The sequence below is a fragment of the Oncorhynchus nerka genome, linkage group LG16 (assembly GCF_034236695.1).
Source record: "Oncorhynchus nerka isolate Pitt River linkage group LG16, Oner_Uvic_2.0, whole genome shotgun sequence".
NCBI classification, from domain to species: domain Eukaryota; kingdom Metazoa; phylum Chordata; class Actinopteri; order Salmoniformes; family Salmonidae; genus Oncorhynchus; species Oncorhynchus nerka.
In genome coordinates, this window is record NC_088411.1 from 6,413,991 (window position 1) to 6,433,192 (window position 19,202).

At 40.5% G+C, this 19,202-nt stretch overlaps 1 protein-coding gene across 1 annotated transcript in view; it reads left to right on the plus strand.

Annotated features, from left to right (window-relative positions):
- The window catches only part of dnmbp (dynamin binding protein), a 121,343-nt gene that overhangs the window by 19,490 nt on the left and 82,651 nt on the right, over positions 1–19,202 (plus strand). The window contains 2 exon segments of the mRNA XM_029684431.2: positions 11,176–11,330; positions 11,467–11,589. Coding sequence (XP_029540291.2) covers positions 11,186–11,330; positions 11,467–11,589 — 268 coding nt within the window. The 5' untranslated portion in view covers positions 11,176–11,185.

Below are 19,202 nucleotides of genomic sequence, written 5' to 3' on the forward strand. Positions count from 1 at the left end.
GGTCAATGTAATAGTCTGGTGGCCATTTGATTAATTGTTCAACAGTCTTATGGCTTGGGGTAGGTGCTGTTAAGGAGCCTTTTGGTCCTAGACTTGGCACTCTGCTATCGTGCGGTAGTGTAGAAAAGTCTATGACTTGGGTGACTGGAGTCTCTGACAATTTTATGGGCTTTCCTCTGACACCATGCCTATTATATAGGTCCTGGATTGCCGGAAGCTTGGCCCCAGGGATGTACTGGGCTGTACGCCCACATTCCTGTAAAGCTTAGAATATCTTATGTTAAATACTTTTGAAGTAATATGGCTACAGGTTCATCTGCCTCACCTTTAGCCCATTATTGTGGGAAGCTGCTAGAGAGTGCTAACAGTCAGTATCTGGATCATATCTGTGAAATGCTTTATAAAGAATGTGATCAAGAGCAAAGTATATTTTCTGGGTGATACAAATTTTGACTGGCTTTCATCATCAACCAGGTTGCAGGTAATCAGTCAACCTGCCAGGGTATTTACAAACAGCACAGGAATTAAATCATCAACGTGTATTGATCACATCTTTACTAATGCTGCAGAAGTTTGCTTTAAAGCAGCATCCAAATCCATAGGATATAGTGATCACAGTATAATAGCCATATCTGGGAAAACCAAAGTTCCAAAGGCCGAGCCTAATATAGTGTATGAGAGGTCATACAATAAGTTTTGTAGTGATTCATATGTTGATGATGTAAAGAATATTTGTTGGTCTGTGGTGTGTAATGAGGAGCAACCAGACGCTGCACTTGTCACATTTATGAAACTACTTATTCCAGTTACTAATAAACACGCACCCATTAAGAAAATGACTGTTAAAACTGTTAAATCCCCTTGGGTTGATGAGGAATTAAAAATTTGTATGGTTGAGAGGGATGAGGCAAAAGGTATGGCAAATAAGACTGGCAGCCCAACTGATTGGCAAACATACTGCAAATTAAGAAATCATGTTACTAAATAAAAACAAACTATTCCCAAACATGTTGAATAACATTTTGGGGAAAAAGACATCTCGGCTCCATCATTCATTGAATCCGATGGCTCATTCATCACAAAGCCCACTGATATTGCAAACTACTTTTAATGACTTTTTCATTGGCAAGACAAGTACACTTAGCAAACTTGGGGATGACATACCAGCAACAAACGCTGATACTACACATCCAAGTATATCTGACCAAATGATGAAAGGCACAAATTGTACTTTTGAATTCTGTAAAGTTAGTGTGGAAGAGGTGAAAAAATGATTGTCTATCAACTTTGACAAGTCACCGGGGTCTGACAATCTGGTAGGAAAATGAATGAGGATAATAGCAGACGATATTGCCACTCCCATTTGCCACATCTTCAATTTAAGCCTACTAGAAAGTGTGTTCCCTCAGGCCTGGAGGGAAGTTATTCCGCTACCCAAGAATAATAAAGCAACCTTTACTGTCTCAATTAGCCAAACAACCAGCCTGTTACCAACCCTTAGTAAACTTCTAGAAAAAATAGTTTGACAAGATACAATGTTATTTCACAGTAATCAAATTGACATCAGACTTTCAGCATGCTTATAGGGAAGGATACTCAACAAGCACAGCACAAATGGCTTCTAATTGGCTGAGAGAAATTGATTATACAATTATTGTGGGGGCTGTCTTGTTAGATTTCAGTGCAGCTTTTGACATTATTGATCAGTCTGCTGCAGGAAAAACATGTGTTTTATGGCTTTACACCCCCTGCTATATTGTGGATAAAGAGTTACTTGTCTAACAGAACAGAGTGTGTTCTTTAATGGAAGCCTCTCCTTCATAATCCAGGTAGAATCAGGAATTACCCAGGGCAGCTGTCTAGGCCCCTTACTTTTTCAATCTTTACTAATGACATTCAGTAAAGCCAGAGTGGCTATGTATGTGGATGACTCAACACTATAGATGTCAGCTACTACAGCGACTGAACACTTATAGAGCTGCAGTTCATTTCAGAGTGGGTGGCAAGGAATAAGTTGGTCCTAAATATTTCTAGAACTAAAAGCATTGTATTTGGGACAAATCATTCACTAAACCCTAAAACATCAACTAAATCTTGTAATAAATCATGTGGACATTGAGCAAGTTGAGGTGACTAAACTGCTTGGAGTAACCCTGGATTGTAAATGGTCATGGTCAAAACATATTGATACAACAGTAGCTAAGATGAGAAGTCTGTCCATAATAAAGCGCTACTTCTTAACAACACTATCAACAAGGCAGGTCCTACAGGCCCTGATTTTTGTTGCAGATAGACTACTGTTCAGTTGTGTGATCAGGTGCCACAAAGAGGGACTTGGGAAAATTGCAGTTGGATCAGAGCAGGGCAGCATGGCTGGCCCTTAGAAGTACATGGAGAGCTAACATTAATGACATGCATGTCAATCTTTCATGGCTCAAAGTGGAAGAGAGATTGACTTCATCATTACTTGTTTTTGTAAGAGCTGAATGTACCGAGCTGTCTGTTTTTAAAATACTAGCACATAACTCAGACACCCATGCATACCCCACAAGACATGCCACCAGAGGTCTCTTCACAGTCCCCAAGTCCAGAACAGACTGGGAGACACACAGTACTACACAGAGCCATGATTACATGGAACTGCTGTATATTCAACATCTTGAAGTAGAATCAGTTTTAAAAAGCAGGTAAATAACACCTTATGGAACAATGGGGACTGTGAAGAGACACACACACAAAAGGTACAGACCCATTCCTATGCACAAGTTGTGATGTTGTATGGTGGTATTGAACCACCTCTGTTGTGGATATGTGCTGGTTTAGGGATGTTGTATAATGTACTGTTATCTTTAGCTCATTCAGTACAAACATAGTTCACTGTTTTTTATTTGGAATGTGGGTGCTTTGGTGTGTTTGGATCCCTAATACATACAAATACAAATTGTTTTCCTCAATGTCGAGTTTACTATTGCAACCTTTTTGATGGCGATTTATTTCATAATTCAAATCTGCTCTGTAGGCTAGTTGCTGAGGGTCGACTTTTTCTGTTTGCACTGCGAGAGATCAAGCAGATAACGGCGCTATCGTTGCACCACAGTATTTGTTGTCTATGTAAATTAGAATTACATTTTTCTGCTGTTAACGTTGGTTGCCGTAAATTGTTGCTATGGATAAAAGGGTGGCTGGCCCAGCGGCCACGGCAGTTTGATATTTCAATTACGCTGCGGAGTCTGGCTTTAAGGAAGTTTAGGGTGACATCAAATTTTGTTCAAAGTCAGCGGATCAATAAGGACACATGAAAATGTAAGTAACATTTTATCCTGAATCAAAAGAATGTCAAGACATCATAGTGTAATGCAAAGGCCACATTTGAAAGGGCAACACAAGTACTTACCTGCCAAGTACTTTGTTTGTGTAATATTTTATATTGCAAGTTCAAGAGATGAAACTCTGGGAGAGGTTGTAGTTGCTGAGGCATGTGTGTTTGTCTAATTGATGAGCAGGAGTGTGGGTGGCAGCTTATCTGCTGACTGGCCACGTTATTTATTGAATTGGGTCCATCTCATGCCAACAATGAAGCCTCTGCCGCCCCCTCTCCCAACAGAACAATAGCAACACACACACCAAGCGGTAGAACCCTCTAGACTGGTCATGGTGCAGTTGTAGCCTTTTTTTCTAATAGGTTGTTTACTGACTGCTCATTGTACTTCAGGCCAATGCAGCCCTCCAGGGTGCTGCATCTACTACAATGTATTCAGTTAAAAGCAATGTGCCGAACAGGTATGCCAGTGGATCATTCTAGATATTAACAGGACATTTGTCCTTTTTTCCCCCAACTTGTCTTTCAGCCCGTGATAGGGAGTTATGTCTGAGCAGCAGTTGTCAAATGAGCTCCTATTGCATGGCTAGACATGTGCTCTGACATGCTTTCTGATTTTCATTTGTCAGATCATTTTAGGTACATAAATGACCAAGTATTAAGATGTACATGTTCTATTTTTAGAAAAATGTTAGGACTTGCTTTAGCTCTTTGAAAAGTATTTTTGTGGCAGAATATAGTCCAAGTTAAATTTTTAGAAAAATAATTGTTCTGATTACGTTGATAAACTACTATATCAAACTCAACTTTGTATTGTGTGGCAGGCAGATCACACATTTCATCAGAAATAACTACTCAGACTACACTTTTATTCACTCTCCTATTAGTATACCACAGTATGTAAAACCTGTAATTACAGAGTACAGAAGACCCTTGGCATTAAGTACAGAAGGCATTGATGATGTTTTAAAGGGAAGTTTCAAAAGATTTCTACTTCATATTCATCATCTCCAGCACCACCCCAACATCAACATATGTGAAAATGGCACATATATCCAATGACATTGTCAACCAATTAAGAGGCAATTGATTGTGTGTTGTAGTGGGCACACATAATGTACTTTTTCACTTAAGTTTCCATGTACCGAATAAAAATCTAAAGTTCAAGGTGTTTTCAATTCTATCAATTCTTATCACAAACTGTTGTATTTAAATAGTAAATGTGCCTACTCTGGTCTTGGCATGTCTGCCAACAGCTCGCAGATACAGTGCAGGTAGGCTAGTCTACATGAGATTATTATGGATAAGAGAATACTTTTAAATTTGTAAATGGCAGTCAAGCATCGATCATCAGAATCAGACCCTCGATATTTATTGTAAATGAGCGTCAAGATCACCGTGCATTTTCACCACCATGTAAAGTTCATAATTGATTTAATGTATAGCCTAAAAAACTGCATAGTTTCCTGAGTCGTCGTAGTGGGAGGACCATATACAATATCATCGCGTAACTCCAAGTTTACTTCAATATGATGGTTATTATACACAACATGACCAAAAGTATGTGGACACCTGCTTGTCGAATATCTCATTCCAGAATCATGGGATTTAATATGGAGTTGTTCCCCCTTTTGCTGCTTTAACAGCCTCCACTTTTCTGGGAAGGCTTTCCACTAGATGTTGGAACATTGCTGCTTTAACAGCCTCCACTCTTCTGGGAAGGCTTTCCACTAGATGTTGGAACATTGCTGCTTTAACAGCCTCCACTCTTCTGGGAAGGCTTTCCACTAGATGTTGGAACATTGCTGCTATAACAGCCTCCACTCTTCTGGGAAGGCTTTCCACTAGATGTTGGAATATTGCTGCAGTGACTTGCTTCCATTCAATCTACTAAGCGCAAACAAGACAAGACGGGATGGCGTATGGCTGCAGAATGCTGTGGTAGCCATGCTGGTTAAGTACCTTGAATTCTAAATAGATCACTGACAGTATCACCAGCAAAGCACCATCACACCTCCTCCGTGCTTCACGGTGGGAACCACACACTCGGAGGTCATCCGTTCACACATTCTGCATCTCACAAAGACATGGCGGTTGGAACCAAGAATCTCTCATTTGGACTTACCAGACCAAAGGATAGATTTCAACCAGTCTACTGTCCATTGCTTGTTCCTCTTGGCCCAAGCAAGTCTCTTATTGGTGTCCTTTAGTAGTAGTTTCTTTGCAGCAATTCTACCATGAAGGCCTGATTCACATAGTCTACTCTGAACAATTGATGCGTCTGTTACTTTAACTGTGAAGCATTTATTTGTGCTGAAATATGAGGCTGGTAACTAATGAACTTATCCTCTGCAGCAAAGGTAACTCTGGGTCTTCCTCATGAACCAGTTTCATCATAGCGCTTGATGGTTTTTGCGACTGCACTTGAATAAACTTTGAAAGTTCTTGAAATGTTCTGCATTGACTGACCTTCATGTCTTAAAGTAATGATGGACTGTCGTTTTTCTCTTATTTTGAGCTGTTCTTGCCATAATATGGACTTGGTCTAGGGCTATCTTCTGTATACCACCCCTACCTTTTCACAACACAACTGATGGTTGGTTACTACTTGATTCCATATGTGTTATTTCGTAGTTTTGATATCTTCACTATTATTCTACAATGTAGAAAATTGTAAAAAAATAAATAAATGAATAGGTATTCTAAAACTTGTGACCGGTAGTGCATATCTGACCAAATTATGAAAGACATGAAGTGTAATTTTGTATTTTTATTTTAAATTTTAATATTTTTATTTCACCTTTATTTAACCAGGTAGGCTAGTTGAGAACAAGTTCTCTTTACAACTGAGATCTGGCCAAGATAAAGCAAAGTAGTGTGACACAGACAACAACACAGTTACACATGGAGTAAACAATAAACAAGCCAATAATACAAACAAGTCAATGACACAAAGTCTATATACAGTGTGTGCAAAAGGCAGGAGGAGGTAGGCAATAAATAGGCCATAGTAGCAAATAATTAAAATTTAGCAGATTAACACGAGTGATAACTGAGCAGATGATAATGTGCAAGTATAAATACTGGTGTGCAAAAGAGCAGAAGGGTAAATAAAAACAGTATGAGGTAGGTAGATTGGGTAGGCTATTTACAGATGGACTATGTACAGCTGCAGCGATCGGTTAGCTGCTCGGATAGCTGATGTTTAAAGTTGGTGAGGGACATTTAAGTCTCCAGCTTCAGCAATTTTTGCAATTCGTTCCTGTCACTGGCAGCAGAGAACTGGAAGGAAAGGTGGCCATATGAGGTGTTGGCTTTGGGGATGATCAGTGAGATATACCTGCTGGACCGTGTGCTACGGGTGGGTGTTATTGTGACCAGTGAAGTGAGATAAGGCGGAGCTTTACCTAGCATAGACTTATAGATGATCTGGAGCCAGTGGGTCTGGCGATGAATATGTAGCGAGGGCCAGCAGACTAGAGCATGCAGGTCACAGTGGTGGGTGGTAAAAGGTGATTTGGTAACAAAACAGATGGCACTGTGATAGACTGCATCCAGTTTGCTGAGTAGAGTATTGGAAGCTATTTTATAGATGACATCGCTCAAGTCGAGGATCGGCAGGAGAGTCAGTTTGACGAGGGTAAGTTTGGCGGCGTGAGTGAAGGAGGCTTTGTTGCGAAACAGAAAGCTGATTCTAGATTTGATTTTGGATTGGAGATGTTTAATATGAGTTTGGAAGGAGAGTTTACAGTCTAGCCAGACACCTAGGTATTTATAGTTGTCCACATATTCTAGGTCAGAACCGTCCAGGGTGGTGATGCTAGTCGGGCGGGCGGGTGCGGGCAGCGAATGGTTGAAAAGCATGCATTTGGTTTTACTAGCGTTTAATTAATGTCCACCTGTGTGCAATCTAACTTATTATGTGACTTCTGAAGGTAATTGGTTGCAACAGATCTTATTTAGGGGCTTCATAGCAAAGGGATGAATACATATGCACGCACGTCCAAGTGGGAAAGGGCAGTGCGGAGTGTGATTGCTTCATCTGTGGATCTGTTGGTGCGGTCTCCGAATTGGAATTGGTCTAGGGTTTCTGGGATGATGTTGATGTGAGTCATGACCAGCCTTTCAAAGCACTTCAAGGCTACCGACGTGAGTGCTACGGTGCAGTAGTCACTTAGGCAGGTAACCATCACTTTCTTGGGCACAGGGACTATGGTGGTCTGCTTGAAACATGTTGGTATTACAGACTCGGTCAGGGAGAGGTCGAAAATGTCAGTGAAGACACTTGCCAGTACACATCCTGGTAATCTGTCTGGCCCAGTGGCCTTGTGAATTTTGACCTGTTTAAAAAGGTCTGGCTCACATTGTCTACGGAGAGCGTGATCACACAGTCGTCCGGAACAGCTGGTGCTCTCATGCATGCTTCAGTGTTGCTTGCCTTGATGTGATAATAAAAGGCATTTAGCTCGTCTGGTAGGCTTGCGTCACTGGACAGCTCGCGGCTGGGTTTCCCTTAAGTCCATAATCGTTTGCAAGGCCTATTGATGAACCGTTGACTGAGGTGGTATACTCCTCAATGCCATTGGATGAATCCTGGAACGTATTCCAGTCTGTGCTAGCAAAACAGTCCTGTAACGTAGCATCTGCGTCATCTGACAACTTCCGTATTGAGGGAGTCACAGGAATCAGAAGGATAGAATTATGGTCAGAAAGCCATAACACATCAGTTTTTCCAACAGCAGAAGATGATTGATAATGTCAAAATCCACACTGAAGTCTAACAAAAACAGCCCCCACAATCGTTTATGATTAGTTTTTTCAGCCAATCTGACATTTGTGTAAGTGCTGTCCTTGCCTATAAGGGTGCTGAATGTCTCTTGTCAATTTATGTAAACTGTAAAATAGCATTGTATCTGGTCAAACACCATTTTTTACTTTTGCTTCCCTCCAAGCCTGAGGGCACTATTTTCTAGAAGGCTTTAATTGAAGATATGGGATTGGAAATATCGTCCGCTATTATCATCAGTAATTTTCCATTCAAGTTGTCAGACCCCAGTGGCATGCCATTGTTAATAAAAAAGTGTCTTTCACCTCTTCCACACTCACTTTACGGAATAATCGGAGGGCATGTTGTCCGGACCACAGTCTCTATGGGGGTACCACAGGGTTCAATTCTCGGGCCGACTCTTTCTCTGTATATATCATTCGATCTGGTAAAAGATGATACAAAAACTTTTTGTTGTTGTACCATTTTATGACATACAAGAGAGGCAATATTGTATTATTCCAGCCCAGGTGCCATTTTGATATTGCGTATATTTGCAAAATTTGAGACTGATTCAATGAACCATTGTATTTCTGTTCAAAATTTTGTATCAAGAGTGCCTAATTTGTTTAACTTTTCATGTTCAGAAAAAAAATAAACAAACATGTTTGGTGTTCACCAAAAGTCATGGGAGACTCCCCAAACATATGGAAGAAGGTACTCTGGTCAGATGAGACTAAAATTGAGTTTTTTGGACATCAAGGAAAACACTGTCTGGCACAAACCCAACACCTCTCATCACCTCTCATTAACCATTTTTAACAATGTTATTCATCTGCAGGGACTGGGAAACTGGTCAGAATTGAAAGAATGATGGGTGGTGCTAAATACAGGGAAATTCTTGAGGGAAACCTGTTTCAGTCTTCCAGAGATTTGAGACTGGGATGGAGGTTCACCTTCCAGCAGGACATTGACCCCAAGCATAGTGCTAAAGCAACACACTAGTGGTTTAAGGGGAAACATTTAAATGTCCTGGAATGACCTAGTCAAAGCCAGACCTCAATCCAATTGAGAATCTGTGGTATGACTTAGATTACACTACACCAGTGGAACCCATCCAACTTGAAGGAGCTGGAGCAGTTTTGCCTTGAAGAATGGACAAAAATCCCAGTGACTAGATGTGCCAAGCTTGTAGAGACATACCCCAAGAGACTTGCAGCTGTAATTGTCGACCCACTTTTTGCAGCAAAGTATTGACTTTGGGGGTGAGTAGTTATGCACGCTCAAGTTTTCTAATTTAATTTGTCTTATTTATTGTTTGTTTCACAATAACTATTCAAATTATACAACCCCCCCCCCAAAATACATTTCAATTCCAGATTGTAAGGCAACAAAATAGAAAAAATGCCAAGGGGGTGAAAAGTTTCTCAAGCCACTGTATGTGAGAATACTGTTCATTGACTACAGCTCAGCGTTCAACACCATAGTGCCCACAAAGCTCATCAGTAAGCTAAGAATCCTGGGACTAACGGACCACCCACTAGTAGTAAGGGTAGGCAACAACACATTTGTCACTCTGATCCTCAACACTGGGGCCCCTCAGGGGTGTATGCTTAGTCCCCTCCTGTACTCCCTGTTCACGCACGACTGCGTGGCCAAGTACGACTCCAACACCATCATTAAGTTTGCTGACGACACAACAGTGATAGGCCTGATCACCGACAATGATGAGCCTTTAGGAAGGAGGTCAGAGAACTGGCAGTGTGTTGCCAGGACAACAACCTCTCCTTCAATGTGAGCAAGACAAAGGAGCTGATCGTGGACTACAGGAAAAGGAGGGCCAAACAGGCCCCATTTACATCAACGGGGCTGAAGTGGACGGGGCTGAAGTGGAGCTTGGTGTCCACATCACCAACAAACTATCATGGTCCAAACACACCAAGACAGTTGTGAAGAGGGCACAACAACACATTTTCCTCCTCAGGAGACTGAAAATATTTGGCATGGGTCCCCAGATCCTCAAAAATCTGCACCATCGCGAGCATCCTGACCGTTTGCCTCAATGCCTGGTATTGCAACTGCTCGGCATCCGACTGTAAGTCGCTACAGAGTGTAGTGCACCATAATTTGCAAATAAATTCATAAAAAATCCTACATATGATTTTCTGGATTTTTTTCCCCCTCATTTTGTCTGTCAGTTGAAGTGTACCTATGATGAAAATTACAGGCCTGTCTCATCTTTTTAAGTGGGAGAACTTGCACAATTGGTGGCTGACTAAATACTTTTGTGTGTGTGTGACCACACGGCACCGGATCGCCAAGTCTAGTTCCAAAAGGCTCCTTAACAGCTTCTACTACCAAGGCATAAGACTGCTGAACAATTAATTAAATGGCCACCCGGGCTATTTACATTGACACCCCCACCCCCTTTGTTTTTACACTGCTGTTTTATCTATGCATAGTCATTTTACCCCTACCTACATGGACAAATGACCTCGACTAACCTTTATACCCGTTGTATGTAGCCTCGTTATGTTATTGTTGCTTTATTATTAAAAAAACAAATCGTAACTATTTATTTTAAATATATATTTACCCCTTTTTCTCCCCAATTTCGTGGTATCCAATTGGTAGTTAGTTTTGTCCCATCGCTGCAACTCCTGTACGGACTCAGAGGCGAAGGTTGAGAGCCGTACGTCCTCTGAAACACAACCCAGCCAAGCCTCACTGCTTCTTGACACGACGCCCGCTTAATCCAAACAGGTTCTTGCTCTATTGTCATTAAAGATCCATGAGCACGTATTTCAAGAGTAAGGATGAGAACCCTGGTGTTCTGGCTTAAATTTCCATCTTGCCCCTTATCATGGCCATTTTTACATTTGAGTCATATAGCAGATGCTCTTTGCAACTTAGGTAGTGCATAATCATCCTCAGCTTCCAGTTTGGTCATTCAGCCCCTCTTTTCTCCCTGCAGATATTGCCTAAGTTGTTGCTATAAATGACAGTGTCAGTGTCATCGCAGAAAATATGCTCAAACATGCTTGAAACAAATACATGGCTGATTACTATTCATCATTCTCTCTCTGTTCAGGCGATGAGTGATGGAGCCGGGTTCGGTGGTCCGTGCCGTGTTTGAGTTCCTGCCCAGCGTCTCTGAGGAGCTGCCCCTCTTCACTGGTGACGTCATTGAGGTGCTCAACGTGGTGGATGAGTTCTGGTTGCTCGGAAACAAGGATGGAGTCACAGGTGCGGGTCAGGGTTTGAGATTAGAGGTCACAAATGATCTCTGCCCAGATTAAAGAATCGTGTCACTGATCTCTCCTTTTCTCCTATGACTTGTCTTTTCTTTCTCATCTACGTTTTTTGCTCCATCTCCCTCCAGGCCAGTTTCCCAGCACTTTTGTGGAATCAGTCACCATCCCCAGCACCAAACCAGAGGATAAACTGTATGTGTGTATCAATGACTTCTGTACTACAAAGCCAGGGAGCCTACCCCTGCAGAGAGGTATGTGCAAGCACACACACACACCTCTTTACTAGTACATAAATAGATGGTCACTTCAAAAAGGGGAGAAAATGGTGCTCTCCAATGAATCAAAAGTTTGGGTATGTGGGTCTTATTAAAATGCGAGCAAGAATTGTGCTCCTGAAAAATAATCCCCTCAGAAAGTTGACAGAGGCGCACAAAATGTGGAAGCAGATAGCTAGGCTAATTATAGCCATAGTGAGTCAGTGGTTATGTGCTTGTAATGCTAACATTAGCTGTATTGGCGCATGCAAACTACTTACTTAAGAAATAAATTCATTGAAAATGTTCTCCTCGAGCTCCATCTAGCTAGCTGCCAATTTTGTGTCTGGGGGGGATGTTTTACACCAGAACACAAACGGATAAGGCTCTGGATGGGTTTCCTGCGTGTCCCATTTCTGCCAAATTTTGGAACCCAACCGATTCTAGTATTGTGTGCAGACGTGTCAGAACATTGTAAATGTGGGAGGCAACCCACATGAATGAGCTCAACTGAACCGTAGGATCTCATGTGAAAGGACAGGGATGCAGTATTATTGACAACCAGTGACCAGTCCGGAAAACAATTTCTGAATGCTGGTAGTTAACTTCTCTGGCGCAGGCTATCCGCTAGCGACCCACCTTGACAACATCTGGTGAAATTGCAGAGCGCCAAATTCAAAATACAGAAATTATCATAATAAACATTCGTTATACATCTGCTTAAAGATGAACTTTTTGTTAATCCAGCCGCTGTGTCAGATTTTAAAAAATGCTTTACGGCGAAAGCATACCATGGGATTATCTGAGGACAGTGCCCCGTTTATAAAAGCATACAAACATTTTCAGTCACACGCTCAAACCAGCTCTGGTTCATTCTACAGTCCATTTACGAAATGGTCTCATTCCTCCTAATTTTTCAGAAAACAAGCCTGAAACAATGTCTAAAGACTGACGTCTAGTGGAAGCCATAGGAACTGTAATCTGGGTCCTAACCCATTACATACTGTATAGGCATTCCATTGAAAACTACACACCAAAAATATCCCACTTTCTGGATGGATTTTCCTCAGGTTTTTGCCTGGCATATCAGTTCTGCTATACTCACATTATTTTAACAGTTTTGGAAACTTTAGAGTTTTCTATCTATTCTATTATATGCATATCCTAGCTTCTGGGCCTGAGTAACAGGCAGTTTACTTTGGGAACGCTTCTCATCCAGATGTCGAAATACTGCCCCCAAGCCATAACAAGTTAACTACTTCTGAGTCTGTAAACAAACTGAAAGGGTGCATCCTGCCACCTGGAGGGTGTTGTCTGAACAGGAATAAAGACAAGGTTGGTGATTTACTGCCAGCTGAAGTTATGGAATATTTGTTCAAGAGTATAATTAATTGGCAAATTTCTCCTGATGTCCTGGATATGATTGTGATCTTTCCTTAACCCTTAGTAAGTCGCACCCAGTTGACTACTTATAAATGGTGAAAGTACTCAATGGTGCTACAGATCCTGGTTCAATACCCGTGCCGGCCTCGACTGGAAGACCCATGAGATGACACTAGGTTTTTGGTTTCTCTCCCTCTAAAAACAGAAATAAAATATTCTAAATAACAAACTGGCTTTATTTACAAATTAGTAACAATGTCTCACCCCATGTTCAAAAATGGCCCTTTTCCTCACTAATTTTACTTATTTGAAAACTAAATAAACTCCAAAATATATATATATATATATATATATATATATATTTTTTTTTAACAAAGCAATTCATTATTATTAATTTAGAATTCTATAAAAGCCCTGTGGACATTTTCACAGATATATTATTAACCCTGTTATTAGCAGGACAATATATTTTGGTCATGGCTCCCAAGGGCGGCAGGGTAGCCTAGTGGTTAGAGCATTGGACTAGTAACCGAAAGGTTGCAAGTTCAAATCCCCGAGCTGACAAGGTACAAAATCTGTCGTTCTGCCCCTGAACAGGCAGTTAACCCACTGTTCCCAGGCCGTCATTGAAAATAAGAACTTGTTCTTAACTGACTTGCCTAGTAAAATAAAGGTAAAAAAAAAAAAAAAAGTGGTGCACAATGGGATTGCCTTGCAGTTCTCCAGCTGTATCCACTGAAACAGCGGTGGCTGCAAAAGGTTCAATGCAAGGGGCATTGGGATGGGCCCGCAGATTCGTGCACAGAAGACGGACCTAGCCCATGGGGGGGTTCGAACCCCACCCTGCCCCACTGGGTAGAACAGAGCAACAATTTTTAAGGAGCATTGCACTAATCATGGCGCTGACTGGGTTCCTTCTGTTCTTAGTGCCAGTCTGCACGTTCAAACTAAAACAATGTAACTAATAACAGCGGGAAAAATGTCCCTTTTTAGATATGAATTGGGAGGGCAGATTATTATTAAATATTAAGACCTCTCACTAAAGGTGTCACTCAGAAGTTATACTTAAATCCGAACTGGATTTAACGAAAAATGACATGAAAAGCACACATTTGTATATCCCAAACTCAAAGGTAATTGGAAAGTTGGACACAAATTATTTGTGACATTGGGGTTACAATAAAGAATGTAAACAAGATGCTGTGTTTTTATTTACAGTAGTGATGGACAGCTGGTGGCATTTTGAAAACAGATTTTCAAACACTTGTAGCCCGATTAGCTGGACAATAGACTCTTCATATCTCGGCTACTGTAGGTGTGAACATCCCCCTACCTGAAAAAAATGACATTGTGACCAAAGAGAACAGACGAAATGGACATTGTTTTCATCAAGCCAGCTTCTTTCTATGGTGCTACCCGTTCCAGGGTTTGGACCGTAACCACAAGAGGACTTGAAAATTAGCCGGAGCTGAGAGGATCACCAAAACTAAAGGTATTTTTTATATTTATTTTTATTGCCTATCAATGTGTAGGTGTACTGTGTAATAAAATTGATAATTAAATAAATAAAAACATTTAAAAAATCTTGTGTAATAAAAACATGAATGCTTTTTTCCCAGAGTATACAAACATGCCTACAACCATCCGTGGAGATCAGTGGACAAAGGGCTGGACAATGGGCCTCACCGAAAAAACACATGGTTGTGAAGAAAGCGGTTAGTTTTACTAGATTCTTAATGTGAACAAAGCATTTGTGTGTTGGAGTCACTTTTAATTCTTATTTGATCTACCGTTTCTATCATAGGCCACTGTAATCGATGGGGGCTCAGGGCTGTACCATTCTACTCATATGATGAAGGTGCACATGGATCAGATTCAAACTTTGAAGACTGAGATTGAGTCATTGAAGGCAGACCAGCAGAAAGAGAAACTATATCGGAGGGCAGAGATACGGGTGACAGTTGATGCATTGGTCCAGAACCAGGCGGCATTGGCGGAGAGTCAGGCGGAGAATGACTCGTTGAAGAGTGCGATGAAAAGAGATGGAGTCACAATCCATACCCGTGCCGGTGTGTCAGGTACTCCTGTGAGCTCTGGAACTCCACCTCCGACAGGCGGAGTCAACATACCTGGCGGGTTCATCAAGTTGTCTGTTCACCCTGACATTTCCATTCCTCTTCTGACAACAGAACTTGATCAACTGCTCACCAGGCACAGCAAGGGCTGTCTGGACCATCATGCTGTTCTGCTTTAGCCTAATAAACAAATGCAGGGGGGCTTATATCTTCAAAATGCTTTATTATCCAAATGTCATAGCATAAACTGTACAGTACTGTATTTCTTCATCAGCATCTTTATGCTTTCGTTAATAAAATAATGATGAAAATACATGCTAAATGCTGATTTAATATTTTTTAAATTTAGTTATGGATCCATAATGAATTACTAAGGGAATAAAGATCACTGAATTGCAGAAATATTGGAACAAAATTGTCTAATGAAGGTAAACATTGTTGCTTACTTACTTGTTGTATAGTGTCATTATGGCTATTAGCAGGGCTATATTTTGGCATTTATGGGCGGCGCACAATTGGCCCAGCGTTTCTCTCCCTCTAAAAACAAAAATATATTATTTTGGCCTTTATTCAGATTACATTTGTTCTCTTTGTTTAAAAAAACAAACAAAATAACCTCAAATATCGTTATATATTATCTAATTAATGACCGTCATATAGACTCGGCACCTATGTAATGCTGAGTGACACTCATTCATGGCCTTGGATCAAAATAAATAAGTACCAACTTTCTTTCTGATAGTGATTTAATAAAGAAATGTTTTATTTATCCTGACCTGGACACCATGTACAGTATTATAATAGCCCATTATGGACTATTAGCAGGACAGTATACCTTTACCAACACCTCTCTGTATTTTGATACTTTGTGGATGGGGGCTCCCACAGTGCAAAACACATTGCTACAGATGCAGGTTCGATACCCGTGCCGGCCGCCACCGGGAGACCCACGAGGTGGCTTTTGGTTTTAATTTAGAATCCTCCAATCCTCTATGTAATTATTTGTGGAGAGTCACGTCATAGTTTTCGATATACTTTAGGCCTTACTTAGGCGACATGAGTCTCACTAGTGTTGAGTAATGTGCTGTTAAAAGTGGTGTAGGTCTTATTTATTTAAAGAGCATATTGAAGTTGGAAGCAATTGGATTTGAAGCAATAGCCTACAACTATTTTAGCACCATTTCGCACTGCTCTGAGACAAGCATGAAGACTGGTCTTGAAAAATCAATTAGATTTTCATTTTGACTGAATATCCATTTGGGTATTGGCTAGACTACAATTAGGGTGTAGACATGTTATGCTCTTAGTGTAACCTTTTATTTAATTAGGCAAGTCCGTTATTAACTAGCTAATGTTAGCTGGCTGGCTCGTTAGCTAACGTGACATGTGCGATCTTACACATTGTTTACCTAGATCGCTTCATTGTTTACCTAGCTATCTACATGTCTTAAGCTAAAGTGTTCATATTCAAAGGGAATATGGCCGGTGTCAGTAACGTCGGCAAAAAAAGCGCAATGAAATTGTTGCCAGCAGAGCTGGTTAGGCTGTATTCATGTTTTCCAGAGGTAAACAAATCATCAGCTAGAGTGTCAAGTGTGCGCTCTGAACACTGAGAGCGAAATGAGATGGGTGGGGCTAAAGCTTAAGAGGGTGTGAACATTGCTGAATGGGTGTAGACAACTTCACTTACCAAAACATTCAAAAGGCCATTTTCTCAAAAGTGAGGTTACAAGTTGATCAACTTTCAAAGCAGAATGACTTTCCCATTGTTCCTCAAACATGCACTGTATGATATACCATTTTGTAGCTCTGAGTCTTTACTTATATCCAATGGAAAAAAATAATTTCAAATGTTGCTACATAAGACCAAATCCAGGTGGTGAGTCACATACCAACTCATACACCTTGTACCATGGAATCAAAAATCTTGCAATCTGTATGGCACAGCTGTCAACATCCTGGTCCTCAAATGAAACTGGTATACTTTCGTATTTATGCTATTTTTATTCCTCCACTAGATTTGATCCTTTATATATTGGGCAGACAGACCAGTTCCCTACCACCTGCCGCTGCCACCTGCCTCCTCCATTTTTGGGGTAATGCTGTAATAAATTGGTTGTAAATCTTGGATTGAGCAGCCCTTGCCATGAAAAACATAACTCTACCATTCCAATTTACATTTAAAAAAAAAAAAAACTTTTCAAACATCTTTCCCATAACTACAGCTATTTTATCAACCAGAACATTTGAGTTGCCATAATATTTGTCCTATCTTTTCAGGGGGATGACATTGAAGCCAGCTCTGCAATGCTTGTTTGAAAGAGAGAGATACTTTGAAAAATGTTTTATTTTTAATTAATCAAAAATGAGAAATGACAATCAGCACAAAGGCAAAAAGGCCATTTTTAAACAATGGATGAGCTTTTCTTAGTAATCTATCTGAGAACCATTTAGGGTTGAAGTAAAACTTTCAGAGAGAGGTTTAGTGCTTTTATATTTAATCATCTCAACCCACCCAATTCATATTCATTATATAGATGGGCATGAGTTGTCTGCTTTAGCATCCAAGATAAAGCAAAATATTTTTTGCTCACATGATTTGAACAATGAATCATCAGGAATAGGCAGTGCCATAAGTATGTGAGTAAACTGAGATCTGACTAAGGAGTTAAATAGGGCAGGATCTTCTATGTCTAAGTTTTCTATTGAAATTCATTGTGGAGAGCTCATATATTTTGTGATATCCAGGCATTAAAAATCCAGTATTAATTCATCAAAGGCCTTTTCTAAAATCCGCTATAAATACCAGACCTGGCTTCTTAGATGTTTCATGATGTTCTGTTGTTATTTCTAGTAGTAGTAGTCGTATATTATCTCCAATGTATCATCCATGTAGAAAACCTGTCTGATCAGGATGAACAATACCTGGTAAAAACCTTTTTAATTCATTGAGTGCTATGCATTTTGCTATGCATTTAGAGTTTTTACATCACAACATTGAAGTGTAAGAGGCATCCAGTTTTTAAGATAAACTGGATCTTTATATTTGCCATCTTGTTTTAATAATAGACCTTCCTGAGGAGTACCTGACAGACTACCATTTCCATAGGGATAGTTAAAACAAGCTAACAATGGACTTTTTAGTATATAAAAAAAGGCTATACCTCGACAAGTATGCCATCAAGCCTTAGGGTTTTTCCAGACTGAAAAGATTTAATAGCCTCAAAACATTAATCCTCTAATTTGGCCTTCACACTGATCTTTCTGTACATTTGTTTAATTTCCTTTTTAAAATTATTATTTGGAAAGAATTCCTTACAGTAATCGTCATTCAGTGTGCGAGGATGAGACCGAAAAGGGAAATTGTTGAGCGTGAAAAACCCAGCAGTTATTGCAGTTCTTGACACAAACTGGTGCGCCAGCCACCTACTACCGTACCCTGTTCAAAAGGTACTTAAATCTTTTGTCTAGCCCATTCACCCTCTGAATGACACAAACACAATCCATGTCTCAAGGCTTAATCTCTTTAACCTCTTACCTACCTTTACCTGTAATTTGCACTGTGATTTCATTTGAAACTTAACGATGGGAATTATAAAAGGAGATTTTTTTTGCCAGAGTTTAATCAACTGTGTGATGCATGGGTTTAGTTGTCAACAGCTTCCCAGCAGAAGTCATAGAAATTACCCAGTTATAAGAGAGGTGCACGAACCATCCACGTGAAGATTAATTTGTGGAATATGATCGACTCGAAGAGATTCAGATCATTTCTGCCCCAGTAAGTGATGTTATTGTGAAGTAGAAACATCTAGGAGCAACAACGGCTGAGCGGCACAGCCGAGTGCTGAAGCGCGGTTGCAACACTCACTATCGAGTTACAAACTGCCTCTGGAAGCAATGTCAGCACAATAACTACTGGTCAGGAGCTTCATGAAATGTGTTTCCATGGCTGAGCAGCTGCATACAAGCCCAAGATCACTATGCGCAATGCCAAGCATCCGCTGGAGTGGTGTAAAGCTCGCCGCCATTGAACTCTGGAGCAGTGTAAACGTGTTCTCTTGAGTGATGAATCACATTTCACCATCTGGCAGTCCAACGGAGGAATCTGGTTTTGGCAGATGCCAGGAGAACTTGCCCCAATGCATAGTGCCA